Source organism: Budorcas taxicolor, chromosome 16 (assembly GCF_023091745.1).
Source record: "Budorcas taxicolor isolate Tak-1 chromosome 16, Takin1.1, whole genome shotgun sequence".
Classification (NCBI taxonomy): domain Eukaryota; kingdom Metazoa; phylum Chordata; class Mammalia; order Artiodactyla; family Bovidae; genus Budorcas; species Budorcas taxicolor.
In genome coordinates this window covers 27,096,052-27,111,849 of record NC_068925.1, presented here as the reverse complement: position 1 = coordinate 27,111,849, position 15,798 = coordinate 27,096,052, and the positions used below count along the sequence as shown (strand labels likewise).

The following is a 15,798-nucleotide window of genomic DNA, read 5'->3' as shown; positions in this document are numbered from 1 at the left end:
CTTTTAATTTTAATTAGATCCCATTTGTTTATTTTTGCTTTTATTTCCAGTGTTCTGGGAAGTGGATCATAGAGGATCCTGCTGTGATTTATGTCGGAGAGTGTTTTGCCTATATTCTCCTCTAGGAGTTTTATAGTTTCTGGTCTTACATTTAGATCTTTAATCCATTTTGAGTTTATTTTTGTGTGCGGTGTTAGAAAGTGTTCTAGTTTCATTTTTTTACAAGTGGTTGACCAGTTTTCCCAGCACCACTTGTTAAAGAGATTGTCTTTACTCCATTGTATATTCTTGCCTCCTTTGTCAAAGATAAGGTGACCATATGTGTGTGGATTTATCTCTGGGCTTTCTATTTTGTTCCATTGATCTATATTTCTGTCTTTGTGCCAGTACCATACTGTCTTGATGACTGTGGCTTTGTAGTAGAGCCTGAAGTCAGGCAAGTTGATTCCTCCAGTTCCATTTTTCTTTCTCAAGATTGCTTTGGCTGTTTGAGGTTTTTTGTATTTCCATACAAATCTTGAAATTATTTGTTCTAGTTCTGTGAAAAATATGGCTGGTAGCGTAATAGGGATTGCATTGAATTTGTAAATTGCTTTGGGTAGTATACTCATTTTCACTATATTGATTCTTCCGATCCATGATCATGGTATATTTCTCCATCTATTAGTGTCCTCTTTGATTTCTTTCATCAGTGTTTTATAGTTTTCTATATATAGGTCTTTAGTTTCTTTAGGTAGATATATTCCTAAGTATTTTATTCTTTTTGTTGCAATGGTGAATGGAATTGTTTCCTTAATTTCTTTTTCTACTTTCTCATTATTAGTGTATAAGAATGCAAGGGATTTCTGTGTGTTGATTTTATATCCTGCAACTTTACTGTATTCATTGATTAGCTCTAGTAATTTTCCGGTGGAGTCTTTAGGGTTTCGGATGGCTAACACATGAAAAGATGCTCAACATCACTCATTATTAGAGAAATGCAAATCAAAACCACAATGAGGTACCACTTCACACCAGTCAGAATGTCTGCGATCCAAAAATCTGCAAGCAATAAATGCTGGAGAGGGTGTGGAGAAAAGGGAACCCTCCTACACTGTTGGTGGGAATGCAAACTAGTACAGCCACTTTGGAGAACAGTGTGGAGATTCCTTTAAAAAATTGCAAATAGAACTACCTTATGACCCAGCAGTCCCACTGCTGGGCATACCCACCGAGGAAACCAGAATTGAAAGAGACACATGTACCCCAATGTTCATCGCAGCACTGTTTATAATAGCCAGGACATGGAAACAACCTAGGTGTCCATCAGGAGATGAATGGATAAGAAAGCTGTGGTACATATACACAATGGAGTATTACTCAGCTGTTAAAAAGAATACATTTGAATCAGTTTTGATGAGCTGGATGAAACTGGAGCCGATTATACAGAGTGAAGTAAGCCAGAAAGAAAAACACCAATACAGTATACTAACACATATATATGGAATTTAGAAAGATGGCAATGACGACCCTGTATGCAAGACAGCAAAAAAGACACAGATGTGTATAACGGACTTTTGGACTCAGAGGGAGAGGGAGAGGGTGGGATGATTTGGGAGAATGGCATTCTAACATGTATACTATCATGTAAGAATCGAATCGCCAGTCTATGTCCGATGCAGGATACAGCATGCTTGGGGCTGGTGCACGGTGATAACCCAGAGAGATGTTATGGGGAGGGAGGTGGGAGGGGAGTTCATGTTTGGGAACACATGTACACCCGTGGTGGATTCATGTCAATGCATGGCAAAACCAATACAGTATTATAAAGTAAAATAAAGTAAAAATAAAAAATTTTAAAACAAATAAAATTTAAAAAAATAAAATAAAATCTATATCCAATATCAGTTGTAAAGATTATCTATAGCCAGAATTTGAAGACACATTTAATGTGTTACCTATCTGCCAAATATTGTGGCCTGTTTGATCAGTATTGTTACCTTAAATTGTGTTTAAGATTATCCTCAAATAACTAAATCATTTTTCTTGAAAGAAACAATGCTACTTAAATGCAAAATATTATTATATATGTCCTTTTTAAAATTACACTTTAGCAGCACGAAGAAATGTGCACTTAAAAAACTGGATGACAGAGAATCTGTCAGTAGTACTAGATATGTGAGTTTAGTTACAAGTCTGATAAATCTAAAGCAAAGAAAACAGATTAACTGTGTTATCAAATAAATATATGATATTGCTCAGTCTACATTTTGAACACTTCATTGAACTCTGCTCTAAGAGTGGATAAAAATTTAATCTACTTTTTGCTAGTGATATTTAATTTCCAGATCACCAAGGCAAAATAAGGACCAGTTTACCTCTCACTGTAGACCAACATCTGTACAATATGATATAAAATGTCAAGCAAGTAAGATGAACTCAATAAGCACATTGAAATCACCATGTTTTTCAAAAGATGTAATACTCAGTAATTTTCTAAAAAGGCATTGCCTCTTTAGGATTCTTGTCTAGGTGATGATGTACTACTTTTTTGGAGCAAAGACCATCATGCCATTTTCTGTTTTAGGCCAGAAGGAAAAATCATATGAGGACAGGATCTTACGGAGTTTCACTGACTTCAGTTTCCTTGTAACCTTTGTTTTCTGTGGAGTTAACCACACAGACTCCTGGTCCCTGGGCAGGCAGTCTATTCCTAGTCTGGTTCTCCATAATCTTTCTTGTCCAGAGTGTCTTGGCCCCTCACAGAGAACCACTCCATGTGAGGAGTACCTTCTCATGCCAGGATCTGCAGTGTTACCATTTTCCCTTGAGATAGAGCAGTTGTAGGTGTGGAATGAGGGGCCACAGCTGCTGCTCCACTTCTCCTGGTGCCAGCTGCAGGCGGGAAACATTACCCATTGCTGGACACTGCAACAGTAGTCTGGGGATTCGATGCCTGGCACACTGCCACACCCCCATCCCCGTACAGAGGCTATAATAGAGTTAGCCAAGAGCTATTAGATCAGACATTGTCACCCATTTTTTGTTTGTTTAATTCTGGGTACAATTTGTCTTTGTTTAATAAACTTGGCTATTATTGTGGTACAGTGGCAACCCACTCCAGTACTCCTGCCTGGAAAATCCCATGGATGGAGGACCCTGATAGGCTGCAGTGCATGGGGCCACTAAGAGTCGGGTACGACTAAGGGACTTCACTTTCACTTTTCACTTTCATGCAAAGTGCCATTTCCTTCTCCATTTTCCTCCCAAAATGGAGAAGGAAATGGCAACCCACTCCAGTATTCTTGTCTGGAGAATCCCAGGGACAGGGGAGCCTGGTGTGCTGCCGTCTATGGGGTTGCACAGAGTCGGACGCTACTGAAGTGGCTTAGCAGCAGCAGCAGCAGCAGCAGCAGCCACAACTACTTTACATTTCATCTGCAACAGTTTTGACAGCAGCATCTCTCTGGGAAGAAAGCCGTGAGTTGTGACATGTCAGGATGTTCTCCTACAGGAGGGGGGCCAACTGTTAATGGACACCTCAGAAAAGTTCTTCAGAGACAGATGAAGACTGGATATTGAATCCATTTGACCTTGACTTGTTTGGGGCCTTTGCAGCAGTTTTCTTGACTTTCACCACCTTGTATAGAACTCACAAATGCTACATGACATTGATTGACTAAACCTGGAGACTCAATAGAGAAGTTAAGTTTATCACAAAACCTTCAGGATCACGTGAAATGTCATCAGTGTCAGCTTATTATTCTGAATCTTGGGCTTCACAGGTGGTACTAGTGGTGAAGAATCCGCTTGCCAACTCAGGAGACATAAGAGATGTGAGTTTGACCCCTGGGTCAGAAAGATCCCCTGGAGGAGGGCATGGCAACCCACTTCAGTATTCTTGCCTGGAAAATCCCACGGACAGAGGAGCCTGGCAGTCTACAGTCCATTGGGTCGCAAAGAGTCGGACATGGCTTAGTGACTAAACCACCACCCTAGCTGCATTCATAGATTATTTTCCACAGTTGAGGCACAATGGAATAGGACAACTTGGAATACCAGTCCAAATACAGACTACTGATAAATAGCTTTCATCACCAAGATGGACTTTGGGGCTCTAGTGCAATAAAATGACCCTGGAGCTTATGATTCACTCTTGTTACCTAACCAGAATTATCTGTAGGCTTCAGCTTGGATCCTGTTCTTCTAACTCATAGCTCTTCTTCAGAAGCCACACTGAATCAAATAATTCCCTCTACTTTTCTTTGAAAGCAGTAGACATGTTTGCTGCAGGTGGAGGTTGGGGTCAATCAGAAGATACTGACATCATCAGGCTGCCTTCCCTCCTTGCAGAGTGGAGCTTACCAGTGGCCAAAGGCTGCCCCTTTCTCACATAAAGAGCTAAAAATGGATCTAGCCGAAGGGACATGATCTTACTGCCCACCACCACATGAGGCTCAGAGACCTGGAATAAAGTTGCTGTACGGATGGCCCAGTCTCCGACCATCTGCGTGAACTTATGTTGCTAAGCGCACGAAGTTTAGATGGTGCTTACCCTTGATCACTGTCTTTTATGGAGCTGCCAAGCCACACCACCAGCATGTCCCTAGCATTCTCCAGAATCCTGGTTGAGAAATCCTGCTTTGGACAGTTAGCTGTAGCACACAGAGTTTTCTGTATTGAAAAGTGTGAGGTGGAAGTAATGGCCCCCCAAAGATGTGCATATCCTAATCCTCAGAGCCTGTAAACATGTACGTGGCAAAGAGCTTACGTTAACGATCGTAAGATAGAGACTATCCCGCAGTACCTTTTAGGCTGTGCTGTGCTTAGTTGCTCCTGTCTGACTCTTTGCGACCCCATGGACTGTAGCCCTCAGGCTCCTCCATCCATGGGGATTCTCCAGGCAAGAATGCTGGAGTGGGTTGCCATGCCCTCCTCTAGGGGATCTTCCCAACCCAGGGATCAAACCCAGGTCTTCTGCGTTGAAGGTGAATTCTTTACAATATGAACTACCAGGGAAACCCAAGAATACTGGAGTGGGGACCCTATCCCTTCTCCAGGGTATCTTCCTGACCCAGGAGTTGAACCAAGGTCTCCTGCATTGCAGGCAGATTCTTTACCTGCTGAGTACCAGGAAAGCCCCTCTTTTTTAGCCTTTATTGGCTTTATGGACAATTAAATTACAAAAATGGCAAATGAGACAAGGTGGTTAAAAACATGTACTCTAGGACCAGACTACTCTGTAATAAACAACAGGTTACTTAACTTTTCTGGATCTCAGTTTCACCTCTAGGTAAATGGGACTGACATTAACACCTGTGTCATGGAGTTCTTATGTGGATTAAATTAGTTGATACATATAAAGAATTAGAACAGTGCCTGGCACATAGTAAATGTTCTGTAAGTGTTGACTATTTGTTATATATGCAGCACTTCCACATAGAAGAACATGTGTTATTTTTGATCCTTGCCCGAGAACTAAGGGCAAATTATTTAGTTCTGGTTGGAAAAGCTTAGTTTATACCAGATAATGTATGGTCATTTCTTATCCTGATTATAGTCTTCGTTTTATGAGTGTAATTACTTGTTCTCATATTACGTTATATAGGTGAATATTTCAGTTTTACATTTAGAAATCTTTTAACATAGTGCTTTGATGTCTAATTATCATATGGTTTTACTTTTGGTACACAAACATGCTGCCTTTCTCATGTAACCCAGGAGCTGTAGCTGGTGTGGTATTATACTATTATTTTCTCTTCTTTCATGCGCATGTCATGTAAGGCAGTGCATCTATCTATCTATCTATAATATATATATTGTCTAGCCATTTGTCTACTAGAACATAATATAATCTTTAGAACTGTGAAATTCAATATTAATTTTAAAAAGATCTGTATATTACTAATGCCACATAATTGAATAATGAACCATTATCCAGATTTGTCTTTCAAGTTGCTTAATATGCAGTCAATAAGACAAAGCTGACAGTACATAATTATGGTTAGAAATGTTGTTGTTGAGTTGCTCAGTTATGTCTGACTCTTTGTGACCCCATGAGTCAAAGGACCCTGCTACCCTCTTATTCTCTTGCCTTCGGTCTTTCCCAGCATCAGGGTCTTTTCCAGTGAGTTGGCTCTTCACATCAGGTGGACAAAGTATTAGAGCTTCAGCTTCATCATCAGTCCTTCCAGTGAATACTCAGGGTTGATTTCCTTTAAGATTGACTGGTTTGATCTCCTTGCAGTCCAAGGGACTCTCAAGAGTCTTCTCGAGCACTGTAATTAAAAAGCATTGATTCTTCAGCACTCAGCCTTCTTTATGACCCAACTCCCATATCTACATGACTACTGGGAAAACCATAGCTTTGACTATACAGACCTTTGTCAGCCAAGTGACATCTCTGCTTTTTAGTACACTCTCTAGGTTTGTCATAGCTTTTCTTCCAAGGAGCAAGCGCCTTTTAATTTCATGGCCACAGTCACCATCCACAGTGATTTTGGAGCCTAAGAAAATAAAGTCTGTCACTGTTTCCATTGTTGCCCCATCTATTTGTCATGAAGTGATGGGACTGCTTGCCATGATCTTCGTTTTTTGAATGTTGATTTTTAAACCAGCTTTTTCACTCTCCTCTTTCACTTTCATCAAGAGACTCCTCAGTTCCTTTTCACTGTCTGCCATAATGGTGGTGTTAGCTGCATCTGAGGTTATTGATATTTCTCCCGGCAATCTTCATTCCACCTTGTGTTTCATCTAGCCTAGCATTTTGCATGATGTACTTTGCATATAAGTTAAATAAGCAGGGTGACAATATACAGCAGCCTTGTCACACTCCTTTCCCAATTCTGAACCAGACAGCTGTTCCATGTCTGGTTCTAAATGTTGCTTCTTGACCCACATACAGGTTTCTCAGGAGACAGGTAAGGTGATCTGGGTATCCCATCTCTTTAAGAACTTTTTCTTAAAAATTACGGATGAACAAAGAAGGCTAAGGGATATCAGCACAGGTAATCTAGCTGGAGCTGAGACTCAGAGTGTGTAGTAGTTCGTGATGCAGGGAGAGAGCATCTTGGAAACTGCCATGAAATAGCTTGAATAGTTACCTTTGTGTATCAGTTGTAATCTTCAATTATAGTCAACTTGCAGATAGTCTTTAATAAGGTATAAAGAGGGTAATGGGCTTGCAAAAGAGTTGGACATGACTTAGCGACTAATCAACAACAAAGAGGGTAAAACTCAATCTTCATGTGGTGGAGTGTTATCACCCTGCCTTGAATTATAGAATAATTAAGCTGAATAAATTAATTATCTTTCAGCTTGAAATCACTGCCTTTGTATTGCATTGTTAGAAATATATTTTCTAGTTAGATTTTAATGTGGTCTGAGGCAGAAAAGTTTGCTGGTAACAAGGAAAGAAATGTCATCCCATTGACTGACTTCAACTAAAAGAGCTAGATGATTATAGATTATGAAACTAATTCATCCAAAGGTAAAACTAGTTTTAATGTTCAGTTAGGAAAAACATGGTGACTGCAGCCATAAAATTAAAAGACACTTGCTCCTTGGAAGAAAATCTATGACAAACCTAGACAGCATATTCAAAAGCAGAGACATTACTTTGCCAACAAAGGTCCGTATAGTCAAAGCTATGGTTTTTCCCTTAGTCATGTATGGATGTGAGAGTTGGACCATAAAGAAAGCTGAGTGTGGAAGAATTGATGGTTTTGAACTGTGGTGTTGGAGAAGACTCTTGAGAGTCCCTTGGACAGCAAGGAGATCAAACCAGTCCATCCTAGAGGAACTCACTCCTGAATATTCAATTGGAAGGACTGAAGCTGCAGCTCCAATACTTTGGCCACCTGATGCGAAGAATTGACTTGTTAGAAAAGACCGTGATGCTGGGAAAGATTGAAGGCAGGATGAGAAGGGGACGACAAAGGATGAGATGGTTGGATGGCATCACCAACTTGATGGACGTGAATTTGAACAAGCTCTGGGAGTTGGTGATGGCATGCTGCAGTCTATAGGGTCTCAAAGTGTCTGACACAACTGAACTGAACTGGGAGAAACATAGTTCTCAATAGAACTTATAGTTCTATTAGTTCTCATAGTTCTTAATAGTTCTCAAAGAAAGAAAATCTATCATTGACTTTGGATATTGGATAAGAAACCACTTTTGACTGTCAAAAAAGAAAAAAAAAGCCATAATCAAAGTGAAAAAGACAAGGGCCTACCATCTTTAATATAGAAGTAAAAATTTTGAGTTGCCTCAACAAAGACCACAGGCATATTAAAAGTTTGAGCAAAAAACATGACCAGACAGTACACACACACATACAGACATACAGAGATGTACCAGTAGCTCTTAAACATGTGAAGAGATACTCTAGAACTACTTTAACTGAGGCTGACAGATTCTCATCCACTGCTGGTGGAAGTACAAAATAATACAGTCCCTTTGAAGGGGAGTTCAGGATTAATTAACAATAACAACAGAAATATACATTTATTCTCAGGTCCAGCAGTCTCACTTCAGGAATTTATTCTCAAGATATACCTCTAGCTAGTAATATGAAGAAAACATTTGCATATATACCAGGTTGTTTATTTCTGTATAATCTATAATAATAAAGTACTAGAACCAACTAACTGCCATATGTAGGTTGGCTGAGTAACACTATAGTATACTATAGGTAATAGTTAGGAAAATCTCCATGAACTGATGATTTTTCAGAATATATTTTATATAAGTAAAGTATATCAAGGCAATTCACATTGGCAGAATAAGGAGGAATATCTCATAATTTTCTGAATAAATCTCTTCTTGGACTTCCCTGGTGGCTCAGTGGTAGAGAATCTGCCTGCCAGTACAGGAGAGATGGGTTCAGTCCATGGCCCAGGAGGATCCCACATGCATCACAATATTGAGCCTGTTGTCTAGAGCCTGGGAACCACAACTGCTGAAGCCCGTGTACTCTAGAGCCTGTGCTCCAGAACAAGAGAAGCCACCACAGTGAGAAGCCCTCGTACCACAACTAGAGAGCAGCCTGCACAGCAGTGAAGACCCAGCACAGCCAAAACTAAAAATATTAATAAATAAAAATTATTTTAAAAATTCCTCTAAGTCCCTCGATTTTTAAAAATTCTAGCAGGCTGAAAACAGAACACTTTGCTGGATGCTTTGAGCCAAAATCATACTTTAGCATTCCTTTTTAGATCAAGAACAAAATGTGTCCACTATATCCTCTTTCCATCAACATTCCAGAAGTCTTAGCCAGTGCACTAGGACCAAAAACAGAAATAAAGATAAAAATTATTTGTAGGTTTTATGAATATCTATGTAGAACATACAAAAGCACCTTTTGCATAGATAAATCAATAGACATAATAACAGAGTTTATCAGAGAAATAATAACAGAGTCCCTGGATATAAAATCTGTACATAAGAACAGATTCTGTACGCTTATTGTGATCATTTTGCAATATACAAATATTAAATCATTACATTGTGTACCTGAAACTAATATATTGTATGTCAACCATAGCTTGATTTTTGAAAATTATGTACCGAAAAAAGGATTTTATCTCTATAGGCAAGCAACAGTTGTTTAGAAAATGAGATATATTTTAAATTTATTTTTAATTGGAGGATAATTGCTTTACAGTAATGTGTTGGTTTCTGCCATACATTAACATGAATCTGTCATAGGTATACATACATCTCTTCCCTCTTGAACCTCCTCCCATCGCTCACCCCATCCCAACCTTCTAGGTTGTCACAGAGCACAGGAGTTGAGCTCTGCATCATATAGCAAATTTCCACTGGCTGTTTTACATCTGTTAATGTACATGTTTCCCTGCTACTCTCTCCATTCGCCCCACCCTCTCCTTCCCCCACCGTGTCCGTAAGTCTGTTCTCTACGTCTGTGTCTCCATTAGAGAAAGAGGAGTGGCTCAGTCGTGTCCGAATCTTTGCAACCCCATGGACTGTAGCCCACCAGGCTCCTCGGTTCATGGGATTTTCCAGGCATGACTGGAGTGGGTTGCCATTTCCTTCTCCAGTGGATTTTCCTTACCCAGGGATCGAACCTGGGTCTCCTGCATCATAGGCAAACGCTTTACCCTCCAAGCTACCAGGGAAGCCCCTACGTTGCCGCCCTCCAAATAGCTTCATCAGTACCATCTTTCTAGATTCCATATTTATGCATTAATAAACAGTATTCATTTTTCTTTCTGACTTACTTCACTCTGTATAATAGGCTCTAGGTTCATCCACCTCATTACAACTGACTCAAATGCATTCTTTTTATAGCTGAGTAATATTCTTTTGTATGTATGTACCACAGCTTCTTTATCCATTTATCTGTCAGTGGACATCTAGATTGCTTCCATATCCTAGCTGTTGTAAATAGTGCTGCAGTGAACCCTGGGGTACATGTGTCTCTTTCAGTTATGATTTTCTTAGGATGTATGCCCAGTGGTGGGATAGTTGGGTCATATAATAGCTCTATTTCTGGTTTTTTAAGGAATCTCCATACTGTTCTGTACAGTGGCTGTATCAGTTTACATTCCCACCAACAGTGCTAGAGGTTTCCCTTTCCTCCACACCCTCTCTAGCATTTATTCTTTATAAATAAGAAAATGAAATATTTTGACATTTATAATAGTATCAGAAAATAACATAGTTTAATAAATCCAACAAGAGAAATATAAAACCCATATGAAGAAAACAGTTAAAATTTATTGAGAAATCAATGGAGAGATATATTCCAGTTCATGGGTTGGAAGAAGCAATTTGTAAAGATGTGCCTATTTCTAAAATTGAGCTGAACTTCACCGCAGTCCTAACAGTGTTTTTGTTGTTTGCCTTTTTTTTTTTTTAAAGAAGTTGACAGCTCTTGTTATAATTTACATGGACATGCAAAGGGCTGAAAGTAGTTAAGACTTGAAGAATAATGTCAAGGCGGGAGAATTTGATTTACTAAATGTTGAGACTTTTGTAAAATTATAGTAATGAGGACACTCGTGGTAGTGACGCAAAGATAAACAGTCCAGTGAAAGAATGGGGGCCCTGGAAACAGACCCACTTATTGTCGATGCAGATCCATGGGTAAGATGACAGTCTGTTAAATAAGTAGTGCTGGGATAATTGAGTGTCGATGTGAAATCGAATGAGATTGGCCTCCTACCACATGCCATAGTAAAAAGTGAATTCTACCTGGATTATATAATTAAATGTGAATGGCAAAACATAAGAATACCTTCATGACCTTGGAGGGGGAAAGATTTCTTGAATAGGACACAGAAAGCACTGACTATAAATGAATTTAGAGGCTGAGAGATTTGAGTACATTAGCATTTAGAATAAACAGAGAAAAGGCATCCTAAACATGCAGGACTAATATTGGTGTTAAAAGTCGAGACTAGCTGTTGTCTCTTTGGGAGAAAGAGTGATCTGGGTATGTGTTGGGGGCACAGATCAGGCTCCTAGGACGCTGGGAATATCTATCTTTCCTGAATATATTACCGTTCAATATAAAGGTTTTTTTTTTCTTAAAAAGGAAAGCCACTGGAAAATTATGTAAATTAAAATATCCAACAAAATGCTTATATCACAATATTAGAGACTCAGTAAGAGAAAGGTGAAGATTTCAGTAGTAAAGTGGGGAAACTAATTGAGCAGACACTTCAGAAAAAGGGAAATCCAAATGCTTATTTTTAAATGGAAAGGTGCTCAACCTCATTAATCATTGGAAAAATATAATTAAAACTAGTTTGGGGACGCATTGAGAAAGTAACATTGACATATATGTAAATACTGTCGCATGTAAGGTAGATAGCTGGTAGGACTCTGCTGTATTACACAGCGAGCCAAGTCTGCGGCTCTGTGATGACCCAGGGGTGGGACCATGGGAAGCTCAGAAAGGAGGGGATAAATATATAATTACGGCTGATTCACGTTCTTGTTCAGCAGAAACCAAAACAACATTGTAAAGCGATTGTACTCCAGCTAAAAAATGTGAAAAAAAAACCCTAAATTGGCGTTTCTCCACACCTGAATTGGCTAAAAAGAAGAATCTGACAACTCCAAGCGTTAGTGAGGATGTGGAACAATGGGAATTCTACTAGGAGCAGAAATTGGCATACCCATTTTGGAAAATAGTTTGTAATCACATAGCAGACATGGAGGTACTACACCATGTGACTCAGTAATTCCTCCCTTTGGAAATGTGTGCTTATGTGGAGCGGAACATGTGTCCAAGAATGTTTATAGCAGCAGCATTGTTAACAGTTTCCAAAAACTTGAAGCATCTCAAATGCATATCAACAGAAGAATGGATACAAAAACCGTGGTATATTCATACAACCTATATACTATACAGTTATAAAACTGAACAAATTACAGTTACTGACAACAGTTTGATAAATCTAAAGTTCAAAAGCAGGCAAAACATAATTATACAGGGATGCTTTTTAGTAGTGATTTTAAAGGGTGGTGAGGAGGAATTCAAAAGAGCATTCGATGGGGAGAGAAGGGAGCTCCTGAGGTCATGCTTTAGTTTTTGACCTCAGTGGTGGTTACATGGATGCTTGCTTTCCAGCTTTTCATTAATCTGTGCACTCGTTTTATTTGTTTTCCTGAATATGTGTTAGATTCACAATTTAAAAATTTTTTAAAGAATGGTTAAGTGGGTGCAATAAAGACCTTTTATCTTTAGTGTAAGAAAGCCTGTGAATATTGAAAGCATGTTGAAATATGGCAAAATATTCCACATGAGAAAGTTAATGTTACTTACGAAATGGTATTAAATACTGGTGTAAATGTCCTGTTTTTGTTTTTTGCTTTTATCTTTCTACCTTTTCATTAGCCAAAATTTTCTTTAACCAGGTATCACCAGTGAAGACTCTTGGATTTCTATAGTAATTTTCATGTCATAAAATTCCCTCATTGTAAGTGTATATATAGTTCAGTGACTTGATAAATCTATAATATTGTGCATCTATCTGTTTGATCCAATTTGAGAACATTTTCATTGCCATCTAAAATTCCCTCAAGCATGTTTGCAGTCACTAAATGTAGTCTGAATGTGGTAAGTTGATTGATTCATGTACTTCAAATACTTAATCATTAACGGTAGGATAGGCCTTCCCAGGTGGTCCAGTGGTTAAGAGTCCGCCTGGCAGTGCAGAGGACACGTGTCAGATCCCTGGTCTGGAACGATCCCCCATGCCATGGAGCACCTAAGCCCATGCACCACTTCTGCAGCCCACATACCCTGGAGCCTGTGCTCTGCAACAAGAGAAGCCACTGCAGTGAGAAGGCCACAACTAGAGAAAGCCAGCATGCAGCAAAGAAGACCCAGCACAGCCAAAAATAAATAAAGGAATGATGGTGTAATCTTTAAAAAAATAAAAGCAGGATAACACATTGCTGGATAGAAATGTGAAGAATGTCAGCTAATGTCCTTTATAAATGTTCAGTTCAGTTCAGTTTAGTCGCTCGGTTTTGTCCGACTCTTTGCCACCCCATGAATCGCAGCACGCCAGGCCTCCCTGTCCATCACCAACTCCCGGAGTTCACTCAGACTCACGTCCATTGAGTCCGTGATGCCATCCAGCCATCTCATCCTCTGTCGTCCCCTTCTCCTCCTGCCCCTAATCCCTCCCAGCATCAGAGTCTTTTCCAGTGAGTCAACTCTTCGCATGAGGTGGCCAAAGTACTGGAGCTTCAGCTTTAGCATCATTCCTCCCGAAGAAATCCCAGGGTTGATCTCCTTCAGAATGGACTGGTTGGATCTCCTTGCAGTCTAAGGGACTCTCAAGAGTCTTCTCCAACACCACAGTTCAAAAGCATCAATTCTTCGGCACTTAGCCTTCTTCACAGTCCCAACTCTCACATCCATACATGACCGCAGGAAAAACCATAGCCTTGACTAGACGGACCTTAGTCGGCAAAGTAATGTCTCTGCTTTTGAATATACTGTCTAGGTTGTTAGGTTGTATAATTTTTGGTACTGTATACATATTAAAATCAACTTTTGTTTGCATTTGTTGCCTGTCAGTTATTTGAAATAAATGAACAAACTGTACAGGTGATTTCTTTCTTCATATTGTTTTCTCTGTGGGGAATGCTCTTATGTGATTTTGGGTGGTTTTTTAGTGTTAAAAACTTTAATCAATTTATAGAAATGATTTCAAACATACAGTTGCTCTTGTGGTTTTATGTAACATTCTCAGCAGGACTGATTTCTGACAGAATAGATCATAAAGAATAGGATGAAGAAAGCAGTGGGAAATGAGACTGTCACGTTATTCAATTAAATGTATAAATATTAAGTTATGTTATTTCCTCCATTAATAGTAAATGACTTGTTGATTGATTCTGATATTTTTCAAGCTTTAGGAAAAGGTAACAAATGTTTAAAAAGCTTTTTCTGTCTTTGTTCTACCACTTCACATTGAAAGACAGGATATATTATATACATAGGAATAAATGTGAAGTGTAAATATTGTATGAATAAATTACATACATTATTAATTACATGGTAATTTGTAATTCAGCTTCCTGGAGTGGAATTTTTAACAAACTTGAGTTAGTAATTTATGCCCTCATGTTAAATATGGAGTATGGAAGTATAGATATATTTTATGTATAATTAAGAATTTGTCTGAAAAGAATAACATCAAGTATTTGGGAGTTTTGGTAACCAGAATAATGCCTGCCTAGTTACTAAGCCAATTAAGAGCAAAGCAATATTTTCTCCATGTTGTTAAAAATGTTTACCCTGGAATTATTGGTGGAACTCATTTTTATTGCTGTTTCTCTGTTGCCAGGTACTTTATTACCAAGGTTGCCATCAGAACCAGGAATGACGTTACTCACTATCAGGATTGAGAAAATTGGCCTGAAAGATGCTGGGCAGTGCATTGATCCCTATATCACAGTTAGTGTAAAAGGTCAGTAACTGCGTATACCTATCTTCTCTCTGGTGAATTTTAAAGGGTTGCTTCTCATTTGGGACTTTTGGGGGGTTCGTGAGGGGGTTTTGTCTGTGACAGTTCATTTAATAGTGAGGCAAAATCCTGGGAAGATGTGGTCATCATTCCTTTTCCAAACATTTCTCAGAGATTTACAGAAAATATTTTCCTATCCATAACTTATACTCACAGTTGCTTTTGGTGTTTTCTCGGTGTGTGTCTTTTTATTCGTCCAAATTCCATCAGGGGTGCTGACTCCACAGACACACTGTCTTTTATAGTAGATACATCCTTCAGGAAACAGGTTAAAGAAAGGTCCCCCACTTTCCAAGGATGTGTGGTTTTCTTCGCAAAGCCCAGTGCGCTCTGTTTTCCTGTGCCTCTGCTTCAGGCCCTCTCATTCCTGTCCAGCAGAGGTTTGTACACAGGAGAGCTCTGCAGAGGTGGATGAGAATCGGCCTTCAGTGAATCGTGAGTGGAGATAGGGAAACAGGACATATACATAAACTCTACTCCCTGAACATATCCTGCAGGACATTAGACAAGTGATATACTTTTTAATTCTTAACTATGTCACTGTCATTATTAAGCATGATTACTCCTAGGATTTGTTTTTTTGTACTGTTAAGGGTGGCAAACTGTTTACTCCTTGAAAACAACTTTTTTGATTGGTGGGTTAAGAGGGAAACTGCAGTGGTTGAATTCTTTTGTCATTGCTAAGCTTTTTATACAGCACTTTACTTGTAAGGCACTCAACAGTCTTTTAAAAATAATTATTGGGTGACTGGGAATGAAACTGTCATACTATTATTCAGAAATAACTGCTCAGTTAATCCAATC

General features: G+C 39.0%; 1 protein-coding gene across 1 annotated transcript in view; it reads left to right on the top strand.

Annotated features, from left to right (window-relative positions):
* The window catches only part of AIDA (axin interactor, dorsalization associated), a 50,719-nt gene that overhangs the window by 29,522 nt on the left and 5,399 nt on the right, over positions 1–15,798 (top strand). Inside the window, exon 7 of the mRNA XM_052653683.1 lies at positions 14,815–14,937. Coding sequence (XP_052509643.1) covers positions 14,815–14,937 — 123 coding nt within the window. The remainder of the gene's footprint in view (positions 1–14,814; positions 14,938–15,798) is intronic.